At 45.1% G+C, this 26,273-nt stretch overlaps 2 protein-coding genes across 3 annotated transcripts in view; one reads left to right on the top strand and one right to left on the bottom strand.

The window, feature by feature from the left end:
- The first annotated feature begins 806 nt into the window (after positions 1-806).
- On the top strand, positions 807-9,688 carry FZD5 (frizzled class receptor 5). Its single transcript, XM_007966033.3, has 2 exons — positions 807-3,018; positions 3,289-9,688. Exon 2 carries the CDS (start codon positions 3,546-3,548, stop codon positions 5,301-5,303), a length of 1,758 nt encoding a protein of 585 aa, XP_007964224.1. The 5' UTR covers positions 807-3,018; positions 3,289-3,545; the 3' UTR covers positions 5,304-9,688.
- Positions 9,689-16,420: 6,732 nt separating this feature from the next.
- Positions 16,421-26,273, bottom strand: part of CCNYL1 (cyclin Y like 1) — a 45,393-nt gene continuing 35,540 nt past the window's right edge. For both annotated transcript variants that reach the window (XM_007966031.3, XM_007966030.3), the window contains 3 exons: positions 25,521-25,687; positions 21,605-21,767; positions 16,421-19,336 (listed from right to left, as the gene is read on the bottom strand). In XM_007966031.3, coding sequence (XP_007964222.1) covers positions 19,226-19,336; positions 21,605-21,767; positions 25,521-25,687 — 441 coding nt within the window. In that variant the 3' untranslated portion in view covers positions 16,421-19,225. The remainder of the gene's footprint in view (positions 19,337-21,604; positions 21,768-25,520; positions 25,688-26,273) is intronic.

The raw sequence follows: 26,273 nt of genomic DNA, 5'->3' as shown, positions 1-26,273 counted from the left end.
GCCTCTGACAGAACCGTGTGAAATAACACAAATATTCTGGCTAAATTCCAGTGTGAGTGATTAACATTCTCCAACTTCAAATAATTTTTATTATTAGCCAACACTTGTCCATCCCCAATAATACACACGTTGCATAAAGAGCACAGAATGAGATGGGCCTCCCTTGGCATGTTCATAGTCTGCACATACTTTCCACTGAGGGCTCCCCTTTCTTGCTCACTGTTATGCCCACAACTTTTCAGCTCCCACTATTTTCAACCCTGGGAGGCTTCCTGACCCAGAGTGCCAAGTAATTCCAAAACACAAGAGATAAAATGTGAACACCTGTAGAATTCCGCAGAATGAAAGACGTAAGGTATATTTATTCATTTATTTAATTATGTATTTTAGAGTGGGGGGTCTTGCTATGTTGCTCAGGCTGGTCTACAAATTCCTGGGTTCAAGCCATCCGCCCACCTCAGCCTCCCAAAGTGTTAGGATTACAGGCGTGAGCCATGGCACCTGGCCTTTTAAACGTTTATTAATAGTTGTGATATCTGCGAAGTGATTGATATTTGTTCCTTTTTAACTTGGAGGCTGGGATTAATACACATGTTCTTCATTATTGCCCACAAAGCGTTGTTGATACGCAGGAGGGGAGTGGCACTTCCGCAATTTATTCTTCCAACCTGTGCCAATGGGATCCGGGACAGGAGATCGACAGTAACCCGCGGTTGATCTGGATCTAATCCAGTTAGTCCAGTCCCTATTCCTTCAAGTCTCCCCAGGCCCTCTTGCCTATTTTCGCCCTTTGCCCAGTGAAAGGAAGAGTTTGGGGAGAAGGAAACAATTTAAATCCTCTTCCTAGGCGTGTGAATGTATTTCAAGTATGCTAAATACCTCAGTCTTCCAATCTAATTACAATACATAGAAAAGAGGCATTTTTAGGACACTTAAAACTTGTAGCATAATTGCGCAACTGAAGAGCGCCGCCGTGTCTCCGCCATCCGTGCGCCCTCTGACCCCCCACGGCGCGCGAGTGCGCGGCTTAGCAGCAGGCAGCCGGGGACTGGAGGGGACCGGGAGGCCGGCGCCGTACCCAGCACAGAGCCCTGGGTTGGTATCGCTTCTCTCTGCGGGCGACTTCGGAACTGCCTGGGATTATAAACCACAACTAATAAAGGACTCACATCTTTCTGGGTCTTCTACAGGCAGAAAGAAATCCACTTTCTTGTCACAACAAGAGTTTGTTAAGAGATGCAAAAGTAAAGGTCGAAGCCAGGGAGGCTGCGATAGTATGGGGGGAGGGGTGGCTACGACGGTGAATGCCGCTGCCCGACTACGTGGGTTCGAATCCCAGGGTTACCATTTGGGCGGCGAATGGCAGGCGATCGGAAATACTGAGGTGAACTTGCTTGCCGAGGTCGCCCTTTCTTGCGGGAACTATGAGTAGCTCGGTTGCCTTGGCCAAGTCTGTCTCGGTTTCTTCACCTGTAGGGAGTACCTGCCGCAGAATTGTTGTAAGGAGTGAGACCTTGTCTTAAGATGTAAACGGGCCGGGCGCGGTGGCTCAGGCCTGTAATCCCAGCACTTTGGGAGGCCGAGGCGGGCGGATCACGAGGTCAGGAGTTCGAGAGACAGCCTAACACGATGAAACCCCTTCTCTGCTAAAAATACAAAAACTAGCCAGGCGTGGTGACGCGCGCCTGTAATCCCAGATACTCGGGAGGCTGAGGCAAGAGAATCGCTTGAACCCGGGAGGCGGAGGTTGCAGTAAGCCGAGATCGCGACACTGCACTCCAGCCTGGGCGACAGAGCAACTCCGTCTCCAAAAAAAAAAAAAAAAGGATATAAACGATTAACACTTTGTTAGGCACACAGTAAAGGGCTCAGTAAGTATTCTCTCTTCTTTCACACAGTTCCAAGACAGCGCAGAAGGGAGACAGCCACGCCTAAGAATGATTCCTTGAGCAATTCTTTCAAAAAAGCACTGAACTCTGTAAGGGCGCTTAGCTGCAGACAGAAAGGGCAGGGGCCCTGGGATCAAAGGTGAGTAAGCCAGGACGTTACAGGAGCGAGTCTTGCACCCAGGGCGCCGGCAGAGAACTCCGGAGGGACTTCTGGCGAGGGCTTCCCGCCCGGGTTCCCAGAGCGGCATGATTAGCATTCGCCCCGCCTCCATCGCCTCTCGGTCTGCGATTGGTCAGCGATCCTTGGCTGCCCGCTCCAGGCGGGGCCAGAGGGCGCCGGGGGAAAGGCCGAGCCCGCGGGGCAGTGGGCGGGGACGCGAGGAGAGCGTGGCTAGGCGGCCCACCAACCGCGCCCGGGCCTGAGGGGGCGGGGCCGGGGCGGGGCCTCCCGGCGGGCATTAGAAGCAGGTGACCCGGGCGGGGCGGGAGAGGGCAGCCAGCCTGCGGCCGTGAGTCCTCTGTGGTCGCCGCCGCGCGCGGTTCCGTGCTCGCCGGAGGTGGGCGAAAGGGTGCGAGAGCGCGGGGGAGGAGCCGAGCAGGGCACGTCCCGAGAGCGTCGCCACCGCCCCCAGGAGTCCACTGGAGCGCGGAGCCCCCTGCAGGGGAGGAGGCGAGCGGCGGGCGGGACGCGGCGGCCGGCGCGCACCATGCAGTCCCGGCCCGGCCAGCGCCGGCTGCTCGCGGTACTGTGAGGCGGCGGGGTCCCACGGCTCCCGCCTCCCGCCTTCCTTCCGCCCAGGTGCTGCCAGGCGCGCTCGCCCTCCGTCCGGCTCCCGGCCCCGGGGAGAACGCACGGCCTGCCCCTGCCCGGCTCCGTCTGGATCATGCGGGGGGCCCCCGAGGAGGAGAGGGCGAGTGACCGGCCTGCGCCGCGTCTGTTCTGGGGGCGCCCCCCTCTCTGAGTCGCCCCCACCTGCTGCCATGTGCCGCTGCCACGGGTACCCAGCCTGTCGCTAAACTTTCCCGGCGCCAGCCCGGCTCTGATTCGCGCTTCTCAGCGGAGTGACCCAGGGACGGAGGACCCAGGCTGGCTGCGGACTGTCTGCTTCTCTCGGCGGGATCCGTGGAGGTGAGAGCCTTCCATTTCTCTCTGTTCTTCTCCCGGTTCCTGTGCCCTTTTCCGGGAGGCTGAGGTTTCTGGTCTCTGGGCACTGCCTGGAGGGCCCAGCTTGGAAAGAAAGGGTGCGGGAGTCAGTAGTTTGGTTCCAGGAGGCGGAGCGGGGAGGAAAGGAAAGGGGTTAACTTAAGAGATTTGGAGACTGCTCGCGGGGACCGAACCGTTGACGCCCCTCCAACAGGGAGTGGTTGCAATCTTTCTTCTCCCCCTTCTTTTTTAAAGAGTCCTTTCCCTGGCATCCGAGCCCTCACCGTCTTCTCCTCAGCCCTATCCGGCGAGAAGCGGAGCGCTGTCAGCGGAGGCAGCGCCTTCCCGAAGCAGTTTATCTTTGGACGAATTTTTTTTAAAGGAAAAAGCAACCAACAGGTTGCCAGCCCCAGTGCAACACACGAGACGCCGGAGGGAGAAGCCCCGGCCCGGATTCCTCTGCCTGTGTCGGTCCCTCGCGGGCTGCTGGAGGCGAGGGGAGGGAGGGGGCGATGGCTCGACCTGACCCGTCGGCGCCGCCCTCGCTGCTGCTGCTGCTCCTGGCGCAGCTGGTGGGCCGGGCGGCCGCCGCGTCCAAGGCCCCGGTGTGCCAGGAAATCACGGTGCCCATGTGCCGCGGCATCGGCTACAACCTGACGCACATGCCCAACCAGTTCAACCACGACACGCAGGACGAGGCGGGCCTGGAGGTGCACCAGTTCTGGCCGCTGGTGGAGATCCAATGCTCGCCGGACCTGCGCTTCTTCCTATGCTCCATGTACACGCCCATCTGTCTGCCCGACTACCACAAGCCGCTGCCGCCCTGCCGCTCGGTGTGCGAGCGCGCCAAGGCCGGCTGCTCGCCGCTGATGCGCCAGTACGGCTTCGCCTGGCCTGAGCGCATGAGCTGCGACCGCCTCCCGGTGCTGGGCCGCGACGCCGAGGTCCTCTGCATGGATTACAACCGCAGCGAGGCCACCACGGCGCCCCCCAGGCCTTTCCCAGCCAAGCCCACCCTTCCAGGCCCGCCAGGGGCGCCGGCCTCTGGGGGCGAATGCCCCGCTGGGGGCCCATCCGTGTGCAAATGTCGCGAGCCCTTCGTGCCCATCCTGAAGGAGTCACACCCCCTCTACAACAAGGTGCGGACGGGCCAGGTGCCCAACTGCGCGGTACCCTGCTACCAGCCGTCCTTCAGTGCCGACGAGCGCACGTTCGCCACCTTCTGGATCGGCCTGTGGTCGGTCCTGTGCTTCATCTCCACATCCACCACGGTGGCCACCTTCCTCATCGACATGGAACGCTTCCGCTATCCTGAGCGCCCCATCATCTTCCTGTCAGCCTGCTACCTGTGCGTGTCGCTGGGCTTCCTAGTGCGCCTGGTCGTGGGTCATGCCAGCGTGGCCTGCAGCCGCGAGCACAACCACATCCACTACGAGACCACGGGCCCTGCGCTGTGCACCATTGTCTTCCTCCTGGTCTACTTCTTCGGCATGGCCAGCTCCATCTGGTGGGTCATCCTGTCGCTCACCTGGTTCCTGGCCGCCGGCATGAAGTGGGGCAACGAGGCCATCGCGGGCTACGCGCAGTACTTCCACCTGGCTGCGTGGCTCATCCCCAGCGTCAAGTCCATCACGGCACTGGCGCTGAGCTCCGTGGACGGGGACCCGGTGGCCGGCATATGCTACGTGGGCAACCAGAACCTGAACTCGCTGCGCGGCTTCGTGCTGGGCCCTCTGGTGCTCTACCTGCTGGTGGGCACGCTCTTCCTGCTGGCGGGCTTCGTGTCGCTCTTCCGCATCCGCAGCGTCATCAAGCAGGGCGGCACCAAGACGGACAAGCTGGAGAAGCTCATGATCCGCATCGGCATCTTCACGCTGCTCTACACGGTGCCCGCCAGCATCGTGGTGGCCTGCTACCTGTACGAGCAGCACTACCGCGAGAGCTGGGAGGCGGCGCTCACCTGCGCCTGCCCGGGCCCCGACGCCGGCCAGCCGCGCGCCAAGCCCGAGTATTGGGTGCTCATGCTCAAGTACTTCATGTGCCTGGTGGTGGGCATCACGTCGGGCGTCTGGATCTGGTCGGGCAAGACGGTAGAGTCGTGGCGGCGTTTCACCAGCCGCTGCTGTTGCCGCCCGCGGCGCGGCCACAAGAGCGGGGGCGCCATGGCCGCTGGGGACTACCCCGAGGCGAGCGCCGCTCTCACAGGCAGGACCGGGCCGCCGGGCCCCGCCGCCACCTACCACAAGCAGGTGTCCCTGTCGCACGTGTAGGAGGCTGCCGCCGAGGGACCCGGCCGAAGAGCTGAGGGGAGGGGGGCGTTTTGTTTGGTAGTTTTGCCAAGGTCACTTCCGTTTACCTTCATGGTGCTGTTGCCCCCTCCCGCGGCGACTTGGAGAGAGGGAAGAGGGGCGTTTTCGAGGAAGAACCTGTCCCAGGTCTTCTCCAAGAGGCCCAGCTCACGTGTATTCTATTTTGCGTTTCTTACTGCCTTCTTTATGGGAACCCTCTTTTTAATTTATATGTGTTTTTCTTAATTTGTAACTTTGTTGCATTTTGGCAACAAAATTTACCTTTGCTTTGGGGGCTTTACAATCCTAAGGTTGGCGTTGTAATGAAGTTCCACTTGGTTCAGATTTCTTTGAACTGTGTGGTCTCAATTGGGAAAATATATTTCCTATATGTGTGTCTTTTAAAAAAAAATGTGAACAGTGAACGTTTCGGTTGCTGTGACTGGGAAGTTGTTGGGTGCTTTTTCAGCCAGCTCCTCCTTCTACTGCTTAAAGTATCCATGATTATTTAAGGTGAGCTGCAGTTTATAGCCCCAGGTCATACCTAGGAGGGGAGCATAATGTGCTCAGGGCCTCTCCAAAGTGACAAGCTTAGGGAGTGCTTAGCGATTTTGTGTTCATCCTTGGCTTTGTTTATAGAGGGAGGTTCTGTTTCTTTTCTGTAGTGCTTGTAATAATTCTCACTCCGAACAGCACCATCGTTGTGTCTTGAATAAGTTAGAGGTAGCATTATAGAGGATCTGGCATAAATATTTGCAATAGTGAGAACCTAAGCGATGGTGATTGGTGGAGCTTGAATTTTAGGCTGGTGAGATGGCAGCCTTGTGCCTGAGAGGTAGTGGGTGGTTCTTAGGCTTCAGTGATAGCTTTTTTTTTTTTTTTTTTTAAAGGAACTTGTGTTATAATTTTGGTAAAAGTATAAACCCACTCCCTCTGGACAATACTTAGCGATACTTGCTAACGGGGGCTCCTTTTTAAATGTAAGGACTAAAATGGATATACTTCCAATAATTAAAGTAAATTTCCAACACTTATTTGCTGCACCCTCCACCCCTCCCCCTTTATCATGTTAAACAGCCTTTTTGCTTTTCTTATTCCTCCTCTCCTGGAGAGCTGTGATTAGAAACCACACCCACCCTTGAATGAAGTGCTTGAACTGGGGGAAGGAGGCTGGCTACCTGTGAACAAACATTGGCCCAAATAAGGGAAAATAAGTGTCCCTGGACTTTGGACTAGTTTATAGCCAGATATTCCAAAAGCAGCAAGACGTTGCTCTCTGCCGTCTCTGAAAACAAAAGAGACCCACAACATGCTTGCACAACCTTTTAAAATATAGATCAACGTAGTGCTACCTCTATAGTTTTCTTCCTCTTCTGAGAAAGCCTGTGTATTGATCACACACACACACACACACACACACACACACACATTGCAATTAGAGAATTTGGTTTGCTTTACTAATCTGTTTAACTATTCCTTCATTCATTATGAAAGCCTATATTGATGAACACACACACACACAGAGGTTTCTTTGCTATTAGAAAATTCTGTTTGCTTTCCTAATCTGTTTAAGCATTCATTCATGAAGAGTGTGGGGCCATTACTGGGGAAGGGGGTGACAGTGCCTCAGCCAGCAAAATACCAATGACCAGGACTGGGGACTAAATTTAGGAAGCTAAAATGACCAGAGCAATTAACATTTGAGAAAGTCCTGTCTAGGAAAACAACTGGAGTCTAGGCATTTGTAATTCACTTATACCAAAGCTGGAAAAGTAAAATGTAAGCCTAGGTCCATTTTTATTTCATGGATGTTAAATAGACAAATGCATAGTTCCCAGAGGGAATTTAAACACTTCACTAGTGGGAAGAAACCTAGTATTAAAGTTTTAAGGACTCTCAAAAACTTCACATTTATCAGAATGCACTGCTCTTACCCAACTCATCCTCTGAATTAAAATTTAAGTGGATTCTACAAAACCTCATACAAATAGCTACAGAACTTTGTGCCTATTTTATTCCTCTATTCTTCTAGGAAGAAGCCTCTTCCTAGAATCTTGAAATAGATCCCTTGACTGAGTGCCAATTCCTCTCCTGTTTTTCAAATGAGAGAACCTTTTCTGATCACCTTGACCTTTTCCCTCATTTCATATGTCTTCCCAGAAAGTACACAGACTGCTCTGCTGCCTTCAGTCATTGTGCCTAATTTGAGTTGTCCCTCCTTCTTTGTGGAGAAATCTAGAAATGATGCACAGTGTATCCAAAAGTTGTGGGATGCAGTGGATGAAAGTGATTTAATTCATTTTTAGAATTTGTTATTTTTTCATTTTAGCAACATGCTGAACAACTAATTTACTTTAAAAATAAGCCAGTTAAAACAAAAGGATGCTAAGCTCAAGGGGGGGCAATATTAGTCGGGATCTTTGGGGTCTAATTCCAGACCAACTTTCAGAGGCACTTCTTTGTCTCTGTTCTCACCTCTGCTGTCCCTCTCTTCCCTCATCCCCTAAGAGAGACAAAGATAAAAGCCCACCTGCTTCCCTAAGTCTTACTGATATCAGCCACCCCAGGGGAGGGAAACTGGATCTACTTACGGCCACCCCCTGTTTCCATCCATAGACTTACTTCCCCCAGTTTGCATTTGATTATGGAAGCAAGTCATGCTCATGAAAACAATTGTAAAATAAAAGGTTATGGAGTAGTTCTGCAACTTCTTCACAGCCAGCTTTGTGAAGCTGGGGAGGATTTAGGGCCCATTGGAGTCTCTTCTGTGTACAGCTTCAGGGCTATCCCTTTCAGTTTGATTTTAAGCAGTGCCTCACTTCATAGTTTAGCCAGTGAGGATTCGATTTAGGTAGGTTGTGTAAAGGAACTAATGGGACCTCTCAGTGAATCAGCTGACCAGATATTAGGAAATCTTTTTAATTTCTATGATTTCCCTTCTTATATTTTGAAATGGTCAAATTGACTGGAAATAATTTTTCTTGGTGCCTTATTGGTTTATCCTTGCAAACCTTTGTCATATTTTCTCATGACCATTGCCAGTGACCAAGGCCCTTGTATGTGTTGTGTGTGATTGTGCGCATGTACAAGCTTAAATAACGTGCCGACAGCACTGTTTCAAAGTTGGTATTCATTAGGCTGTTTCCTCCTGGGCTGGAGCTGCACTAATCCTGACACCGGCTGCCAGGAGAAAACCTCATGGATCACACACCGAACCTTAATAACAGCATCCGTGACCTGCACTCTCCAGTACAGAATGGGAACCCCAGAGCTAGGAAATGTAGTTGTATATTTTAATGAACTGCTACCCCTGCCAAAGAAGCTTCTTTCACTTTTGTGCTCTACAGAAAGCCCAAGGGGGGTAGGAGGGACAAAGCTTTGAATAACTGCTTTCTAACACTAAATGTGGCCAACAGGACAGAGCACATCACACATATAGGCAGGTGTGAGGGACAGTGGCTAAGAATTGCCTGCTCCCTCTGCATGCTGTTTCTTGTTTCCAAAGTCCAATCAAGTGATCCTGGGAAAGAAATCTGTCTGGATTGGGGAGGGTGGTTCTGAAAGAACTGCCAAGACGTTAAAGAAGGGTGAAGAGTAGACAGAATATAAGTAGCTAACCTGAGTCAAGACTCTCAAAAGCTAGCAGCCTGATGACAATAGGATTTATTTCAGCCAGGATAATGTCTCTCTGTGAGTACATCATTTTAAGACAATATGACTTCATGTTGTTACAAACTGTATGTATAGTATGTATGTTTTGTGGGTTGTGTATATACATAATATATATTATATATATGAGAGATTTGGTGACTTTTGATACGGGTTTGGTGCAGGTGAATTTATTACTGAGCCAAATGAGGCACATACCGAGTCAGTAGTTCAAGTCCAGGGCATTCAGTACTTTTTATGATTTCCACATATGTATAGTGCCTATCCCATGCAGTAGTCACTGTCATGTTAAATCCAGAAGTTACCCCAGAGCCAGTGATATTTTATTTGTAGACAATCAATTTGAATCCATACGTTATTACTGGCAGATGATACATGATTACAGTTCTGAATCTGTAACACTTACAAAAGGAAACCCAGAGCAGCTTGATGAGTTTTTCTGCTTCGTTCCTGGGAGTCAGTACAAACGGCAGTTGTATATGGTTATGTTAGTCTCAAGATACTTAATTTGTTGAGCTTACTTCAGAAAACTTTTGTATGTATTATATTTGTGGGAAGGTAAAACAATGGTTTGAGATTTTTATCAAATATGAAGATTAGTTATTTATGAAAAACAAAGAAATGTCTATTTTTCTTTGTTCCCAATTAATGTAGATAAATTTTAAAATACATTAAAGTAATGGTAAAGACAATAAAAAGATGCTGTAGAAGTCTTTTTCTCCTCATGTTTTTATGGAGAGACACTGCTTTCTAAGAGTATTTGAGGAGATACATGGATTCTAACTTCATAATCAGGTTTTTCAGATGTACTTAAAATATAAGCAGCAAAAATTTTATTAGTAAGTAAAATCAAGCAAATTGCAATCACCAGAAACAGAACTAGTGAAGAAACATGTTTTACTTGAATATATTTCCTAGGTCTCACGCCTGCCGATCCTGTGATTGTCTCGTGATTCACTTGATGAAGGGAGATACATGGAAGAACAGAGACTTTGCCTGAGATTGCATTCTATTTTATAAGCCCTCCATTTATACTGAACCAATTTGATTAGAGATGATGCTGTTTTGTGTGTCTGGTTGGAGGGCAGGAACTCCCAAAACTTTATCATCCAGCAGTGGGATCTGCAACTTGGTATTGCGCTCTAAATACAAGTCAGGGAGCCCAGAAGAGACAGTGAAACTGACTGAGCTGGCTCTTCCCTGATCATCTGGACAGATGCTTAGTGAGCCTGAGATATATTGTCAGACCACCTTCTACTGATGCTGCTTTGGCAAAATGCAGATTAGCCACCAGTCTACCAAACACCACCTCATTTTAATGCCTGGTGCGTCAGTGTTCTCCACCAATGCTCTGAGACATAAGCATGTTGGAGAACATGGGTAATTAGCTTAAAATATTTGTAGGAGACAACATAAATCCAATAAGAAGTTAGTTAGCAATATGAGAGTGTGTAATTCAACATCAAGGTGAACACTAGGAACTTTATTAGATTGATGTGTAAGGTAATTAGGAGAGGCAGCCTAGAATATATAGTTGAGTTGGCCGGGCACAGTGGCTCACGCCTGTAATTCCAGCACTTTGGAAGGCTGAGGTGGGCAGATCACGAGGTCAAGAGATCAAGACCATCCTGGCCAACATGGTGAAACCCCGTCTCTACTAAAAATACAAAAAATTAGCTGGGCGTGGTGGCGTGTGCCTATAGTCCCAGCTACTTGGCTGAGGCAAGAGAATCACTTGAACCTGGGAGGCAGAGGTTGCAGTGAGCTGAGATTGCGCCACTGCACTCCAGCCTGGCGACAGAGCGAGACTCTGTCTAAAAAAAAAAAAAAAGAAAGAAAATATAGTTGAGTTGAATCCTAAGAGAAGAGGAACTGTACCTTACATGTCCAGGACACGGTAGTTAGCACATCTTTCCCGTGCTTTCTTGTCATTCATTTTTCCCCATTGGTAAAAGGGACAAAGGGCAAAGTCTCAAGCTGGAACAGAGAGAAGGACTGTTGGGCTTAGAAGGTTGCAGAAATAGGCCGGGCACAGTGGCTCATGCCTGTAATCCCAGCACTTTGGGAGGCCAAGGCGGGCAGATCACCTGAGGTCGGGAGTTCGAGACCAACCTGACAAACTTGGAGAAACCCTGTCTCTACAATTAGCCAGGCATGGTGGCCCATGCCTGTAATCCCAGGTACTCGGGAGGCTGAGGCAGGAGAATCACTTGAACCTGGGAGTCGGAGGGGGCGGTGAGCCAAGATCATGCCATTGCACTCCAGCCTGGGCAATAAGAGTGAAACTCCATCTCAAAAGAAAAAAAAAAAAAGAAGGTTGCAGAAATAGGTGAGCCCAGGGTAATACTGGTAACAATGGTTCTTTTAGTGATTTAGTTACACAGCTTGTTCGTTTGTCCGTGGATGGTAACAGGGTTGAGAGGCAGAGTGGTTATGAGCATGGATTTGGGAGCCAGACTTATTAGCAGTTCACATCCCAGCTCCACCACTATGTGTCATGTGATCCTGGACACAATCTCTGGGTATTTCAGTTTTCTCATTTGTGAAAAAGGGGATTTATATTTTAGGGTTAAAAAGATTTAAAGGATTGACTCAGATTAAGGCAAAGTTAAGTAAAACAATGGGGAAGCCGCTGTTCAGACATGGAATGAAAGATGGAGAGATTAGGTTTTCAAATTTGTATTTGCTTAAGAATCATTTGAGGTTCATGTTAAAAATATCAATTCCCAGATCTCAGCCCCAGGAATTGAGATTCAGTAGCTCTGGGGCACAATAAGCTATTTTTTTAAAAAATAAGCTTTTAATTTTGGAATAATTTTAGATTTACCAAAAGTTGCGAAAATCAGTTTCTGTATGCCCCTTACTCATTTCCCAATGTTAACATTTGTTAAAACTAAGCAGTCAATTTTGGCACATTACTATTAACTGCAGACTTCATCAGATTTTCCACTAATGTTTTTTATCTATTCCAGGATCCAGTGCAGGACACCACATTGCCTTTAGAGAAGCTTTGTTTTTCACAGGCACTTTCAGCTGATGAGAGGCAGGTGGGTTGGGGACCACATCGTGAGAATCACTGGGACATTTAAAGAACTGGACAACAATTGCTGCATCCCCAAACTGGGGAGATGAATGCAATTTTAAAGCAGAAGGGAATAAAGTAGTGGAGAAGGTAGATATAGAAGGTTGATTTTAGAGTTAGAGGTGGAATGCTCTCCACTAGATGAGGAGGGTTACTTTAAAGAAGGCATCTAATGCCAGAGGAAATAGTAGATTTTGGAAGGTGCAGATGCCACTTCGTCTGCAGCCTAGATTGAGGATATATGACTAGGGTTGTGAGCAAGTCAGGAGAACGGGTAAGTGCAGTAAGTTGGGAACAGCTGCTTTGGGGAACACAGGTGGGCTCAAATAGGTGATGAAAGGGAATTACAAGAGGCTTGTTAGCCTGTGAGCTTCATGAAACCTGCATGTCCTAGAACCTGATGCTAATGCTTTGGTAGTGGGTCACAGTGACCAACATCAAGCATTGCCACATTGGGTCAGGGTGAGGCTGGGATGATATTGTTGAGGGAGGGTCCTAAGGATCTTCACCTAAAAGTGAAGGAGCGGGTGGAAGACAAGGTGCATAAAACACTTGAAGCTCTGCCTTTGTCAGAGAGTTCTCACACCGAGCAGACACAGGAGCCACTAGCTAGGGGGTGGCAGGTAAACATTTGTAGAATAGAGGTTAAGAAGACGAAGCAACAGATTTTATTTTCCCCCCTTAAAGCTAGCAGTCTAATTTGGGAATCTTTTGAGGTCTGTTGAAGTAGATAATACTGATAGCCCATTGAAGACCTTAGGTTCTGGGACCATTACTGAATTTTCCTAATCACATTCCAGTTGCTTTGCTCCCTTACAGCAGTTAATCACCAAACCTGTCCCTTTTATTTTTTTTTTTTTTTGAGATGGAGTTTCGCTCTTGCCTCAGTCTCTTGCGTAGCTGGGATTACAGGCACGTGCCACCACATCAGGCTAATTTTTCTATTTTTAGTAGAGACGGGGTTTCACCATGTTGGCCAGGTTGGTCCCTAACTCTTCACCTTAGGTGATCCACCTGCCTCAGTCTCCCAAAGTGCTAGGATTACAGGCGTGAGCTACCGCACCTGGCTAAACCTGTCCCTTTTTAAAGACTGTTAACCTTTTTTCATTGGATTCGGGATTCCTCTTAATTTCTATACCATTTCACTTTCACAGTTAGTTGTTCTTCCTGCACCTTAGATATCCTAAACCACAAACTAACATTCTTAAAATTTCACATTTAAGTGCACGTTCTCTCACTTGTCAAATAGTTAGATGGAAATTGCCTTAGAAACCAGATTGCTCCTGTATACTAAGGGGAGCAGGCTTCACTGAAGGGCTCCTAGGTATTGCCTGCTGGCACAATGTCAGTCAGCCCCAGCCAGGTCTACCAGATGGGTAAGTAGGCAGAAGTTAGACTTTAAGGTAATACAATCCTTAATCTGTTGAGAGGTGCTAGGTGTAAACTACAGATTCTGCACAGAAACTAGCACTTACCTGGGAGAGTTCTCTGCCAGCTGTCTTTTCCAAGTAGTACTATACTCAATAAGCCTGCTTGAGGCTGGTGCGGTGGCTCATGCCTGGAATCTCAGCACTTTGGGAGGCCAAGGCGGGCAGATCATGAGGTCAAGAGATGGAGACCATCCCAGCCAACATGGTGAAACCCCGTCTCTACTAAAAATACAAAAATTAGCTGGGGGTTGTGGCGCACGACTGTGATCCCAGCTACCTGGGAGGCTGAGGCAGGAGAATCGCTTGAACCCAGGAGACTGAGGTTGCAGTGAGCCAAGATTGCGCCACTGCACTCCAGCCTGGCAACAGAGCGAGACTCCATCTAAAAAAAAAAAAAAAAAAAAAAAAAAACCAAGAAAACCCCAAAAATTAGCCGGGCATGGTAGCACACACCTGTAATCCCAGCTACTCAGGAGGCTGAGGCAGGAGAAGCGTTTGAACCCGGGAGGTGGAGGTTGTAGTGAGTCGAGATCATGCCACTGCTCTCCAGCCTGGGTGACAGAGCAAGACTCCGTCTCAAAAAAAAAAAAAAAAAAAAAAAGCCTGCTTGAGAGTCCGTCATAACTATCTTAAATGTAGTTAGGGAGAAAGGCTGGGTGATGAAAGATTCTAGTTAACCTGCATACTGTGGCTAAACTAGTTCCCAGAAACACTGCAGAGCCTGAACACAGAATCAAGACTGAATTTGTTTTCTGATTAAAATCGGCTTTGGCTTAAAAAAATAAAAAATCAAGGTATACTTAGAAATGCAGGAAAACTAGACCAAGAAATGAACCTTGAGCTGTTATAAAGCCAGGATTTAGTGCTGGATTTCAATAATGTATAGACATATGGATTACATAAAGAGGAAATGTAAAATAAAGGGCCAGTATAAAATTTCTCTTTAACCAGAAACACTGAGCCCTAAGTGGTCATCTTAGGATGAAACACATGAAATTGCCAAAAGGCAACCAAAAGGCCTATAAAAATGACAATTTGGTTCAAATATATCTTTCATTTTTTTAACTCTTCACCCCCAGACTCCTATCAAATATGTTTCAGATATTTTGTGTTTTTCTTGTAATAAAGATGTGAAAGTTCAGTTCACAATATACCAACGTTAGTATTTCATTGGGGTCTGTATTATAGTAGTTAAAAAAAAACCTACAAATGAAAATAAATTTGAGTCCAGGTAATCAGTCCTTTTTAAAAGTCTCATGTTAGGGAACAAATCTTCCCTAGGTACAGAACTCTTGAGAACAATGCCATAGTTACCACCCCACTCGCAACTTAAGTTTCCATGCCCTATTTGTCAGAGAACCTGCCTGCTTTTCAGTGGCATTTATACTTTTCCTCAACTGACCCAATTTCCCATTTATCAAAGTCGTTGTATTGCCTTCTAGAATTAAAAGTCAAAGGAGGAGAGCAACTTTAGTGATACTTATTTTACCAACTTGTTCTTCAAGTCACAGATTCATGTCCAATGTCCCTCTCCCAAACTTTCTTTGGCCACTCAAATATGTCAGCATTTCTGCTTATAACTGGCATATCACAAGGTGCAAACCATCTTATAAAGTGACATATGATACATTTTTTTTCTAAGTTAAATCAGATCATCTATCCTAGTCGGCAACTTATCAAGACACAGTGATCAGTTATTTTTTTGTTTTTTTGAGACATGGACTCATGCTGTCGCTCAGGCTAGAGTACAGTGGTGCAATCGCAGCTCACTGCACTCTGCCCCCTGGGTTCAAGCGATTCTTGTGTCAGCCTCCTGAGTAGCTAGGATTACAGGCGTGTGCCACTACACCCCACTAATGTTTTTGTGATTTTATTTTTTTTGAGACGGAGTTGCACTGTTGTCACCCAGGCTGGACTGCAGTGGTGCCATCTCAGCTCACTGCAACTTCCACCTCCAGAGTTGAGGGATTCTCCTGCCTCAGCCTCCCGAGTAGCTGGGATTACAGGTATGCACCACACCTGGCTAATTTTTTTTTTTTTTTTGATAGAAACGAGGTTTTTACCATGTTGGCCAGACTGGTCGTGAACTCCTGACCTCATGTGCTGGGATTACAGGCGTGAGCCACTGCACCCAGTCTTTTTTGTAATTTTAATAGAGACGAGGTTTCACCATGTTGGCCGACTGGTCTCAAACTCTTGGCCTCAAGTGATCCACCCACCTCGGGCTCCCAAAGTGCTGAGATTACAGGCGTGAGCCACCGTGCCTGGCCACGATCATTTACTTAAATATTTGACTTTAGGTAATGAAGAATTAAAGTGGATGGAAATATTGCAATACTGTCAGGATTTAGTGAGAATTGCTAAAGCTGAGTGGCTACTCTTAGTTCTAAAGAAACCTAATAGTGACTTGGTATATTTTTAACTGAAATGTAAGCTTGAAAATAGCACGTTAAAGTCAAATTATGGGCTTAAGACACCCTCTCAACAGCAACACAAATTCTAGTTCCTGTCTTTCCATTCTCTTTCCTGTTTAACTGTCTGATAACCTCAAATACCTCTTGTTCTAATTCTACGCTATTCCTGAAATTCTTCTCTCTTTGGTACATTTTACTTAATTTTATATTCTAATGTGCTTTTCCCTCTCAGACACGATAACCAACTATTCAAGATGCCATCTAATACACTATGCCATTAAGTATCGTGGCCAGACAGTGATTTTAAGTATAATAAATTATCTTCATGTTGAAAAGAGCATATGCAAAAGAAATGGATCACTACATCTTAACTAGAGGCATGGATCAAATCAAATTATGGTTGGTTTGAAAATGCTTTAAAGACATATCAGGATTGACTTAAAACTAGGCTGGGCAGAGATGTAACACTATGTGAATAGAAGTGTTACAAACACACTAGCCATATTTTAATTAAAATAGAGTTTATTAGCTTTTAATATAAACATGAGAAATAAAAACCACATAAATTGTAGCATTCTTTTCAAAATAAAACTGCAATCAATACTTGAATCTCCAAGCTCTGAATTCCATAAACATATTTGTGTTTTTTTGAGGTGGTAGATTGTAATATTTTTATACCATTATTTATCATTTGTCTCTGTTCTTTAAAAATGATGGAAACTGCAGCACAGTATGATGTGAAGCATTGCTATAATAGAGGAAGTATTCCTGGCCCAGAAATGTTTTGTTTATAAGCAAGATTCCTAGGATTAGATTTGAGAAAGTAGGAGAAATAGATTTCACATGGTTGAAAACACTAATCTTTTTACTATTTCAAATTTAGGTGACATTATCGGTCTCCTAAAATTATTTGCTCCTTGCCTTTTAAAGCCTGAAGTAAGAGTTCCTAAGGGTTATGTAAGTTATTTCTTAAGTAGCAGGACTTAAGGGGACACCTACAGCTTGGTAGCATGTAGGACGATAAAACAGCTGTTCATATCAGCTGTTCATATCACCTTCTATCATTAGGGTCCAATTCCTTTTATTACATGTTAATTAACACTGCTCTTCAAAATCTTCCTTTAAAGAAACTTCGGTGATCAAAGCATATAGAGCACAACTCTGCAAGTAACTACTTTTAAAAAGAGGAGGGCATTATTATCGAGATACAAGGTATTCCAAAAGTTCAGTGTAATTTTAAGCTTTGATACTTGTAGAAATACAATGCTACAAACCTTTACAAAATCATGTTTGAACATTTTTCTGGTTTTTGAGACAGGGTCTGGATGTCACCCAGGTTAAGAGTGCAGTGACATGATCATGGCCCACCGCAGCCTTGACCTCCTGGGCTCTACTGATCCTCCCACCTCAGCCTCCAGAGTGGCTGGGACTACAGACACATGCCACCATATCAACTATTTTTATTTACTGACTTATTTTTACAGACAGAGTCTCAGCATGTTGCCTAGACTGGTCTTGAACTCCTGCACTCAAGCAATCCTCCCACTTCAGCCTCCCAGAGTACTGAGATTATAGGCATGAATCACTATGCCCAGCCCATTTCTTTTGCATTTAATTTTGCATTTTTCTAAGAGATGGGGTCTTGATAACGTTGTCCAGGCTGGAGTGTAGTAGCTATTCTTTTTGTTTTGTTTTGTTTTTGTTTTTGTTTTTTTTTGAGACGGAGTCTCGCTCTGTCGCCCAGGCTGGAGTGCAGTGGCCGGATCTCAGCTCACTGCAAGCTCCGCCTCCCGGGTTCACGCCATTCTCCTGCCTCAGCCTCCCGAGTAGCTGGGACTACAGGCGCCCGCCACCACGCCCGGCTAGTTTTTTGTATTTTTTAGTAGAGATGGGGTTTCACCATGTTAGCCAGGATGGTCTCGATCTCCTGACCTCGTGATCCGCCCGTCTCGGCCTCCCAAAGTGCTAGGATTACAGGTTTGAGCCACCGCGCCCGGCCGTAGCTATTCTTAATAGGCACCATCATGGTACACTGCAGCCTCCAATACTTGACCTCAAGCAATCCTCCAGCCTCAGCCTCCCACGTAGCTGGGATTATAGACGTGCACCACCACACCTAGCTTCATCTTGCCAATTCTGAATATAAAGCTTTTAATTTTTTGTTTCAGTCAACGTCTGCTATCAAGAGTGACCAAAACAAAAAATTAAAAGCTTAATATTCAGGAGACAAGTGCTAGGTGCACTTTAGTCCCAGCTACTTGTGTGCTGAGGCTAGAAGATGGCTTGAGGCCAGGAAGTTCTAGGCTGCAGTGCATTATGATTGCACCTGTGAACAGCCACTGCACTCCAGCCTGGACAACACAGTATGACCCTATCTCTTAAAAAACAAAACAAAACAAAAAAACTTTCAAACGATGTTTTTTAAAGGTTTATAGCATTTATACTCATGCTGCAGTGCCCTGGAGGGCCCAAACTATATTAAAGCTTAAAACTGCTTTACTTTTTTTCATCATCACTGAACCACCATGTTGGTTGGCATTATGAAAAAATCTTTTAAGACCTTTATTTAACAAGAGAAAAATTATCAGAAAATGAGAAGCACCATTTAGTTCACAAGAAATGCAACATGGACCCCAATAGAAGTAGATATCAATAACTGATACTTCCTGTTTATAACCCCAAACATGCTAAAATGCTAAAGTAATGTTTGCAAAGAATATGAATGACGAATGTTATCCAGCAGCTTTTTGGTTTAAAATGATTGCCAATGACTAGCAGCTTCAATGGTAACAGAAGGGAGAAAGAACCCTTCAATACCTAACAATGCTGCAGTCTGCTCCTAAGTGGCTTTAGTGAAGAGTCCCATGTTTTAATGGTAATACTGCATTGATTTGAAAGGCATATGCAGCAAAATGGGGGGGAGGAAGAAAAATGGGAAGAAACATAAAAGTTATATGGTTAGTGTCTTTAAAGTCTAAAAATTTAAACTATTGTTTAAAAAACCTTACATAGTTCACAGCTATCGGGCCCACACAGTAAGTAAATATCTGTGTGTGGGATGGGAGCCTTCACTTTGGAGTGGTTTTTGTAACTCTGTTTACATTAAAAAGAACAGAAGTGTGTTCTGTTGCATTGACAAGGTCCCATTCTTTCCTATGGAGGATAATCCTTGTTGTCCATGAGTCTCTTGAATTTGAGATCTTTCCTTTTGATGAAAATACTAATTTTGCTGGTTTTTGAGCAGGAAAGGTGATATTTCTCCAGTCTTTGTAGAAGGTCGCGTGACGTTATATCCCCTCATTTCTCCCTTTAAGAGAGGATGGCTTTGGAGCGCTGAATACCAATGAAGTTATCAGCGCTGAAAGACCTTCTCATAGCGGCTCTACACAAGTCTTTGTCTTCACACAATCTAGAAATAGCCTAGGAAAGTCAATCAAATAGAAAACAGGTACAATTTTAAAAAGGGTTCCCACATTTGAAAAAGCACACTGATGAAAGCCACACATGTAGACTCCTTTACATAATTCACAGTTACAGCTACTTTGGCTGAGTTTTACACTGCCAGGTTCTGGGGACACTACTTCCTGCCAATTCACCAAGGTAATATCCTTTAAGGGCTACGATTAGATTCCCAGAGAATAAAGGGGAATTTATTATATTATTAAAAAGTTGGATTCCCAATGATGTCAAAGGTATTGTGATAGGCTCCTAACAGCAATAGCATCTGTTACCTGTACACTTATTCCTTAAATATAACAAATGTACACTTGTGCAAAAAAATAAGTTTATTCAGCTATTCAAATTCTACCCAATCCTTATTAGCTATTATATACTCAAAGCACATTTTAATGAGGCAGGCATGTGCTGGACTATACTGGAATATATGAGAGGTCTAATGACTGACGCACCAAAAGGTGTTACTTCACATGCACGTTAATTATGGTAGAAATACGTATTATTTCTTTTTTCTTTTTTTTTTTTTTGAGACGGAGTTTCGCTCCTGCTGCCCAGGCTGGAGTGCAATTGTGTGAAACCTCCCAGGTTCAAGTGATTCTCCTGCCTCAGCCTCCCAAGTAGCTGGGATTACAGGCATGTGCCACCATACCTGGCTAATTTTTTATTTTTAGTAGAGACGGGGTTTCACCATGTTGGCCAGGAGGTGATCCACCTGCCTCGGCCTCCCAAAGTGTTGGGATTACAGGCGTGAGCCACTGAGCCCAGTCTAGAAATACATATTATTCTAAAGTACCACCATGGTACCACAGAAAGTGTCAGTTTAAAGTATGTGTCCACTTCAGTTGTAATTCTGCTGTATACTCACCAAGAGTCATAAGCCATAAATATTACTTTGCCCCATAAAGTTACCATTTCCATTAAAAAACCCATGTACTTCCTACATAATTTTTTTTTTTTTTTTTTTTTTTTTTTTTTGAGACAGGGTCTCGCTCTATCGCCCAGGCTAGAGTGCAGTGGCATGATCTCGGCTCACTGCAGCCTCCGCCTCTCAGGTTCAAGCAATTTTCATGCCTCAGCCTCCTGAGTAACTGGGCGCCGCCACCACACCCGGCTAATTTTTGTATTTTTAGTACAGGCTAGTCTCGAACTCCTGATCTCAAGTGATCCGCCTGCCTCAGCCTCCCAAAGTGCTGGAATTACAGGTTTGAGCCACCATGCCCAGCACTTACATCCAGCATTTGAAACACTTGCACCCTATATAGTGAAGTGTATAGGTCTCTTGGCTTACCCACTAATCCTTTGTCTAAAAAACTCACAGGACTGCACTGTGATATATAAACCATGACATGAATTTACAGAGTAAGACAGTCAAGAGTGGCAAGTGAATTATGTATGTAGATAAAATTAGGAATATAGTCACAAAGAACATTTGTTTTTTTTTTTTTTTTTGGAGACACAATCTCACTCTGTCACCCAGGCTAGAGTGCAGTGTTGCGATCTTGGCTCACTGCAACCTCCACCTCCCAGGTTTAAGCGATGCCAATGCCTCAGCCTCCCAAGTAGCTGCGATTACAGGCATGCGCTCCCATACCCAGATAATATTTTTTTGTGTGTATATATATATTTTTTTGAGATGGAGTTTCGCTCCTGTTGCCCAGGCTAGAGTGCAATGGCACGATCTTGGCTCACTGCAACCTCCACCTCTCCGGTTCAAGTGATTCTCCTGCCTCAGCCTCCCGAGTAGCTGGGATTACAGGCATGTGCCACCATGCCCGGCTAATTTTGTATTTTTAGTAGAGACGGGGTTTCTCCATGTTGGTCAGGCTGGTCTCGAACTCCCAACCTCAGGTGATCCACCTGCCTCGGCCTCCCAAAGTGCTAGGATTACAGGCATGAACCACAGCGCCCAGCTAAAAAAATTATTCATGTATGGTTATATGAAAGGGTAGAAGTTCAAAAGGAAGCCTCATTAACAAGAGATTAAATTTGATTTAAAATATTCTGAATTATGGTCACAGAAGAGTTAATATGCATAATTTTTAAATAATGTTGATCCTTGTCTAAACCATAAAAGACACAGGAAATCTGACGCCAAAGGGCTAATAAGCTCTTCAGTGTGTTAGTTAATTTTAAAGCTTTCCATTTTCCTAATCACTACTTAATATGATTTAGTCACAGATGTTGGCTTTGGTGGCTGATGGAAAACCCCACTTAGTGACTTCACAGCCTTACCTCTAGGTTCTGTGCTCTTTCTTTGCTAAGAGGAGCAAATAGAAAATTCAGGTTGTTGTCATCTGCTAAGGAGCGAAGGTCAAAGTAGTATTTGGCATAAACACTGGCAGGAACATTAATATTAAACTGAAGAAGCTCCAGAAAATGCCTTTCCATTTCATTCCTGGAGGAGGAAGAACACAACAGAACCAGCACAGGACAATGTCAGTCAAGTGGGCTATCTTCAAAAATATCATTCTGAGTGACTAGAATAGCTCTAAACTCTGTTTTAAAATATAGGCTACCCAGTTATATTAACATACTAATGTTCACACAAGGTACAGTTACTTGTGGTCCCTTCTGCATCCCAGCACTCTGGGACTGGGATGAAGGTTGAAGGTTACGGCCTCTGATACACTTGTGCTGCTGACTCGGGCCTCATTCTTCAGAGTTCCATTAGTGCAGCTGTACAATTCATACTTCATCCTCACTCACAAGGCCCCACTATAGTGATCAGATGAAAGGAATGATGTATGCTGTTTATTAGCTCTGAAGAACTTGCAGACATTTTCACCGGGCTGATAACAGGAAGGGGCTTATTGAAGTTGAGAAGCACCAACAAAAGGAGTGGGCATATCACCACGGCAACAAATGGATCCATCGAGAGCCACTGCTATTATCTCTGAGGGGGAAAAACCCTTGAGGCAACAAGGATTCATCTCAAATAAATAAATAAGCAAGCTACATTACAGGGAAGGGAATCCCCTCCCCCTGTCCCAGCGCATGAGGCTATGTCAAAGGGCATAATGCAAGTTTCTGCTCACTTTAATATATTATGAAGGTGAGAAATTGTCACTATGACAGGGTAAAGATACTCTTTAAACTTTGGAAGGCAGAAAGATCAAAGGTGGATATCTCAGCTAGACTAAACCCATTTTATGATATGCCTCGTGGTAGGTCACTGGACTTAAAAACTCAGTGTTTCTTCTGAGTTAGGAATGAAACCCTGAGGTGCTCAGTATCTACCATCCCGGTCAGAACAGAATGTAGGAGTGAGCTGAATGCAGTGGGAGAGGAAAGGGCTGGGAGTAGTACTCAGCCACATGACCACACAGCTGCCCTTGCCAAATGCTTAAGCAAATAAACACAAAACTAGAGAAAATCTTAACCACTTTCACAGTAATCCCTACAAGTACTTAACTGTATAAAAATGATAAATACCTAAACAACATATTTGGTTTCTTGGGTTTAAAGTTTTAATATTTTATCCACTGGCTAAGTCAACAAATGCTTGATGATCTCCTGTATGGAGAGCAGTTAATATGAGCAGAGATGTGGTTTTCTCATTTGCTGAGCTTAAAAACCCAACTGAACCTACTTCCAAAATTAATTTCCTGTTCATATGTCCATAAGCCTATAGAAATGTAAATCAGATAATGTTTTGATAATCAGCTAATCAGGACTTAATTTACTACAGTAATAAATGCACTTCACAATCCCTTTTATATTTTTTCCACTAATACATTTTAACTGTGTAGAAATACAGTACTTCATAGGATTAACACACGTATTAATAGAGGTTTAATCACTGAAGAAAAGCATTATGCCTACAGAACATGCATCTTCTAGGTTTTTTGTTGTTTTTTAAATGGGTAGGTGGCTGAATAGCATACCCTTCACAGGCACAACAAACCGTCTGAATAGCAGCTGCTCAGTTTAACTTATTCTTTTAAAGGGAAATATATTCTAACAGGACATGTAGATGTTGAAAAATTTTAAGAATAACCTCATAGACACCAATTTAAAATTGTTTCAATTTAGACTCAAATGAGACCACTACAAATAGTCAACAGCAGGGGGATGAGACAAATGTATATTAAACGGTTTGTTGAAATGCTTTCCAAAGATCATAAACAAAAGCTGCCTGGTTGTAGCATAGCTCCTGGTGCTTCCCTGGGCATACACAAACAGCAACTATCTAGAACTGGTCTTCTTGGAGCTGGCCCCTGCCACTGCTGCTCCTGAAGCTTACATCTGTAGAAACCTGCACATTTCTCTGCATGTTCTCTGATCTTGTATCTAGAACGAGAACTTCAGCCAGTTCAGTTGCAGGTTTTAAGAACATTTTAGCTGCCATCATAGTAGGGCTTAGTGTTCATAATTATAAATTTTGCTTCCTTGAAGAAACCAGTTTGCAGACTAATGACAGCAGTGATCAAAGTCACTTTAGCTTCTGCAACTTCCAAAAGTACTTCCATTTGTTTCAAATTCATTTGCTGTCACACCCTTTGCTAAAATGGCTACCAGCAATTTCACTAGGGCTGTTCGGTTTACACCATTAGTAAAGTGGTCAACTTCACCAAAAGCCACTTCAACAGCTACCACAATCACTGGTTCCTTTTTAGTCACAAGCATCCTCACTTCAGTTGTGAATATATGGCATGGTAATTCTGAATGATAGTCATATGGAGTAATGGGCAAAGGCAATAAAAACAAACTCTTGCCACTGCCTGTCATGACCTTGATCTTCCTCTGTTACTCAACATCATCAAGAGGTGCTCCTTCATATTTTTCTAAATGCCACCCGCAAAGCCATTCTCACTGTCCAGTTGGCACCCTAAGAGCTTTGCTGGAAATGCCTCCCTGGCTCACCCTGCCTACCAAGTTCCAAGGCCCTTCCCTTCACAGCAGTCATGAGGCCAGACTGGAAGGAAGCCCTGATGAAGCTGCTGTTTCAGGGTCATATTGGTGCCATTTGTGAGGAACTCCATGACTCAGTAAGGCTCCTTGTACTCTCACAGGTAACTCAAGGCCCCCAAAATGGTGCTGTGGTTGTTGGAGTACCCAGGGAGCCTCTCAAGTGTGGTGAGCATTGGGTGATGCCCCAGCAGCGTTTCTCAGACTGCCTGAGGGGAACAATGGAGCTTCCTAACTCATCAGACCAATTTCTAAATACAAAAAACACTCCTAATGGGGAGGGGTCAGGGGCACAGGGATCTTCATATCTCAAGGCTTCTGTAAAAACAGACCTTCAGATAAAATGTGGAAAGACTAGCAAAAGCAAATATACAATGTGTGACTCAGGTTGAAGCTATGTAACTTCTCAATAGTCCAGAGGCCCTAAGACCTTAATAGTGGCCAAACAATTATTTCAAAGGCCAGACATATGCCCTTTAAGGGCTGTTTATACCCTACTGGTCACATGAAAAAATATAAATGAATGAATGAATGAAAGAAAAAGAGCAAAGAGCTTTAACTGGCAGATAACTTTTTAAAAGCCATAAAGGGGCCAGGTGCAGTGGTTCACACCTGTAATCCCAGCTGTTTGGGGGGCCAAGGTGGGCGGATCACAAGGTCAAGAGTTCGAGACCAGCCTGACCAACACAGTGAAACCCTGTCTCTACTAAAAATACAAAAATTAGCCAGGCGTGGTGGCGCATGCCTGTAATCCCACTGTAATTCCAGTTACTCAGGAGGCTGATGCAGGAGAATCACTTGAACCTGGGAAGCGGATGTTGCAGTGAGCCAAGACTGCACCACTGCACTCCGGCCTGGGCACAGAGCGAGACTTCGTCTCAAAAAAAGAAAAAATAAAATAAAATAAACATATTTACTGTACTATGTTGTTCTGGTAGTATACTTGTAAGATGTTTGCCAAAAACCACCCGAAAAATACTTTTCAATTTATCAAGCAGATTATCACACATCAAAACCTATCAAGTAATGATGGAAAATATGTAGTTTTTTCTTTTTTTTTTTTGAGACAGAGTCTTGCTCTGTTGTGAACTGTTATACTAAAGATAGAAATATATAGTCTTATGCCTATTTCCATTATCTGCATAATGTAACGTTTACAAATATTCCTTGTTAACTTTACAGAAACAAATAAGATACTGGAAAATGGTTAGAAAGTTCACCAAAACCTTAAGAAACTCACATGTCCTCAACTGTAATGTCCTTGAGGATCTGGCAGTAGTCCACATTCCATACAGCCTGATCGTCCCAAACCTTTGAGGCAAGAAGAATGGCTCCCAGAACAATCCTTTTCCAGTTAGTGGGACAAATGTCGATTTCAGCATAAGTTAAAAGCCTTTCTAAGTAAACCTGTAAAATAGAACACTGGTCTTTGATTTTAGTTCAGTTTAAATGCTTTGATAAGCTTTTTTTTTTTTTTTTTTTTTTTTGCTCTTGTTACCCAGGCTGCAGTGCAATGGTGCGATCTCGGCTCACCAGAACCTCCACCTCCCAGGTTCAAGCGATTCTCCTACCTTGGCCTCCCGAATAGGTGGGATTACAGGCATGCACCACCATGCCCAGCTAATTTTTGTATTTTTAGTAGAGACGGGGTTTCTCCATTTTGGTTAGGCTGGTCTCGAACTCCTGATCTCACGTGATACACCTGATCCTCCCAAAGTGTTGGGATTACAGGCATGAGCCACTGCGCCTGGCCCCTAAATGCTTTGATAAGAATTCATGACTGACAGATTTCTTCTGTTTTTGACCAGAAAATAAGTGCCTTTTATTCTTACGTTCTACAGAGACTTTGCTTAGTCAGCCAAAGCGAGACACCAAATCACAGTTGTAGGTCAGATATCTGTGCTGCCTACTCTGCCCATATACATTTCCTGCCCAATTTTGGTCACAGGAATGACTGGACATCTCAGCAAAGGGCATCATGAAGAGAGGCACT

The sequence above is a fragment of the Chlorocebus sabaeus genome, chromosome 10 (assembly GCF_047675955.1).
Source record: "Chlorocebus sabaeus isolate Y175 chromosome 10, mChlSab1.0.hap1, whole genome shotgun sequence".
Classification (NCBI taxonomy): Eukaryota; Metazoa; Chordata; class Mammalia; order Primates; family Cercopithecidae; genus Chlorocebus; species Chlorocebus sabaeus.
The sequence above is the reverse complement of the archived record's forward strand: the minus strand, read 5'-3'. Positions and strand labels throughout refer to the sequence as shown.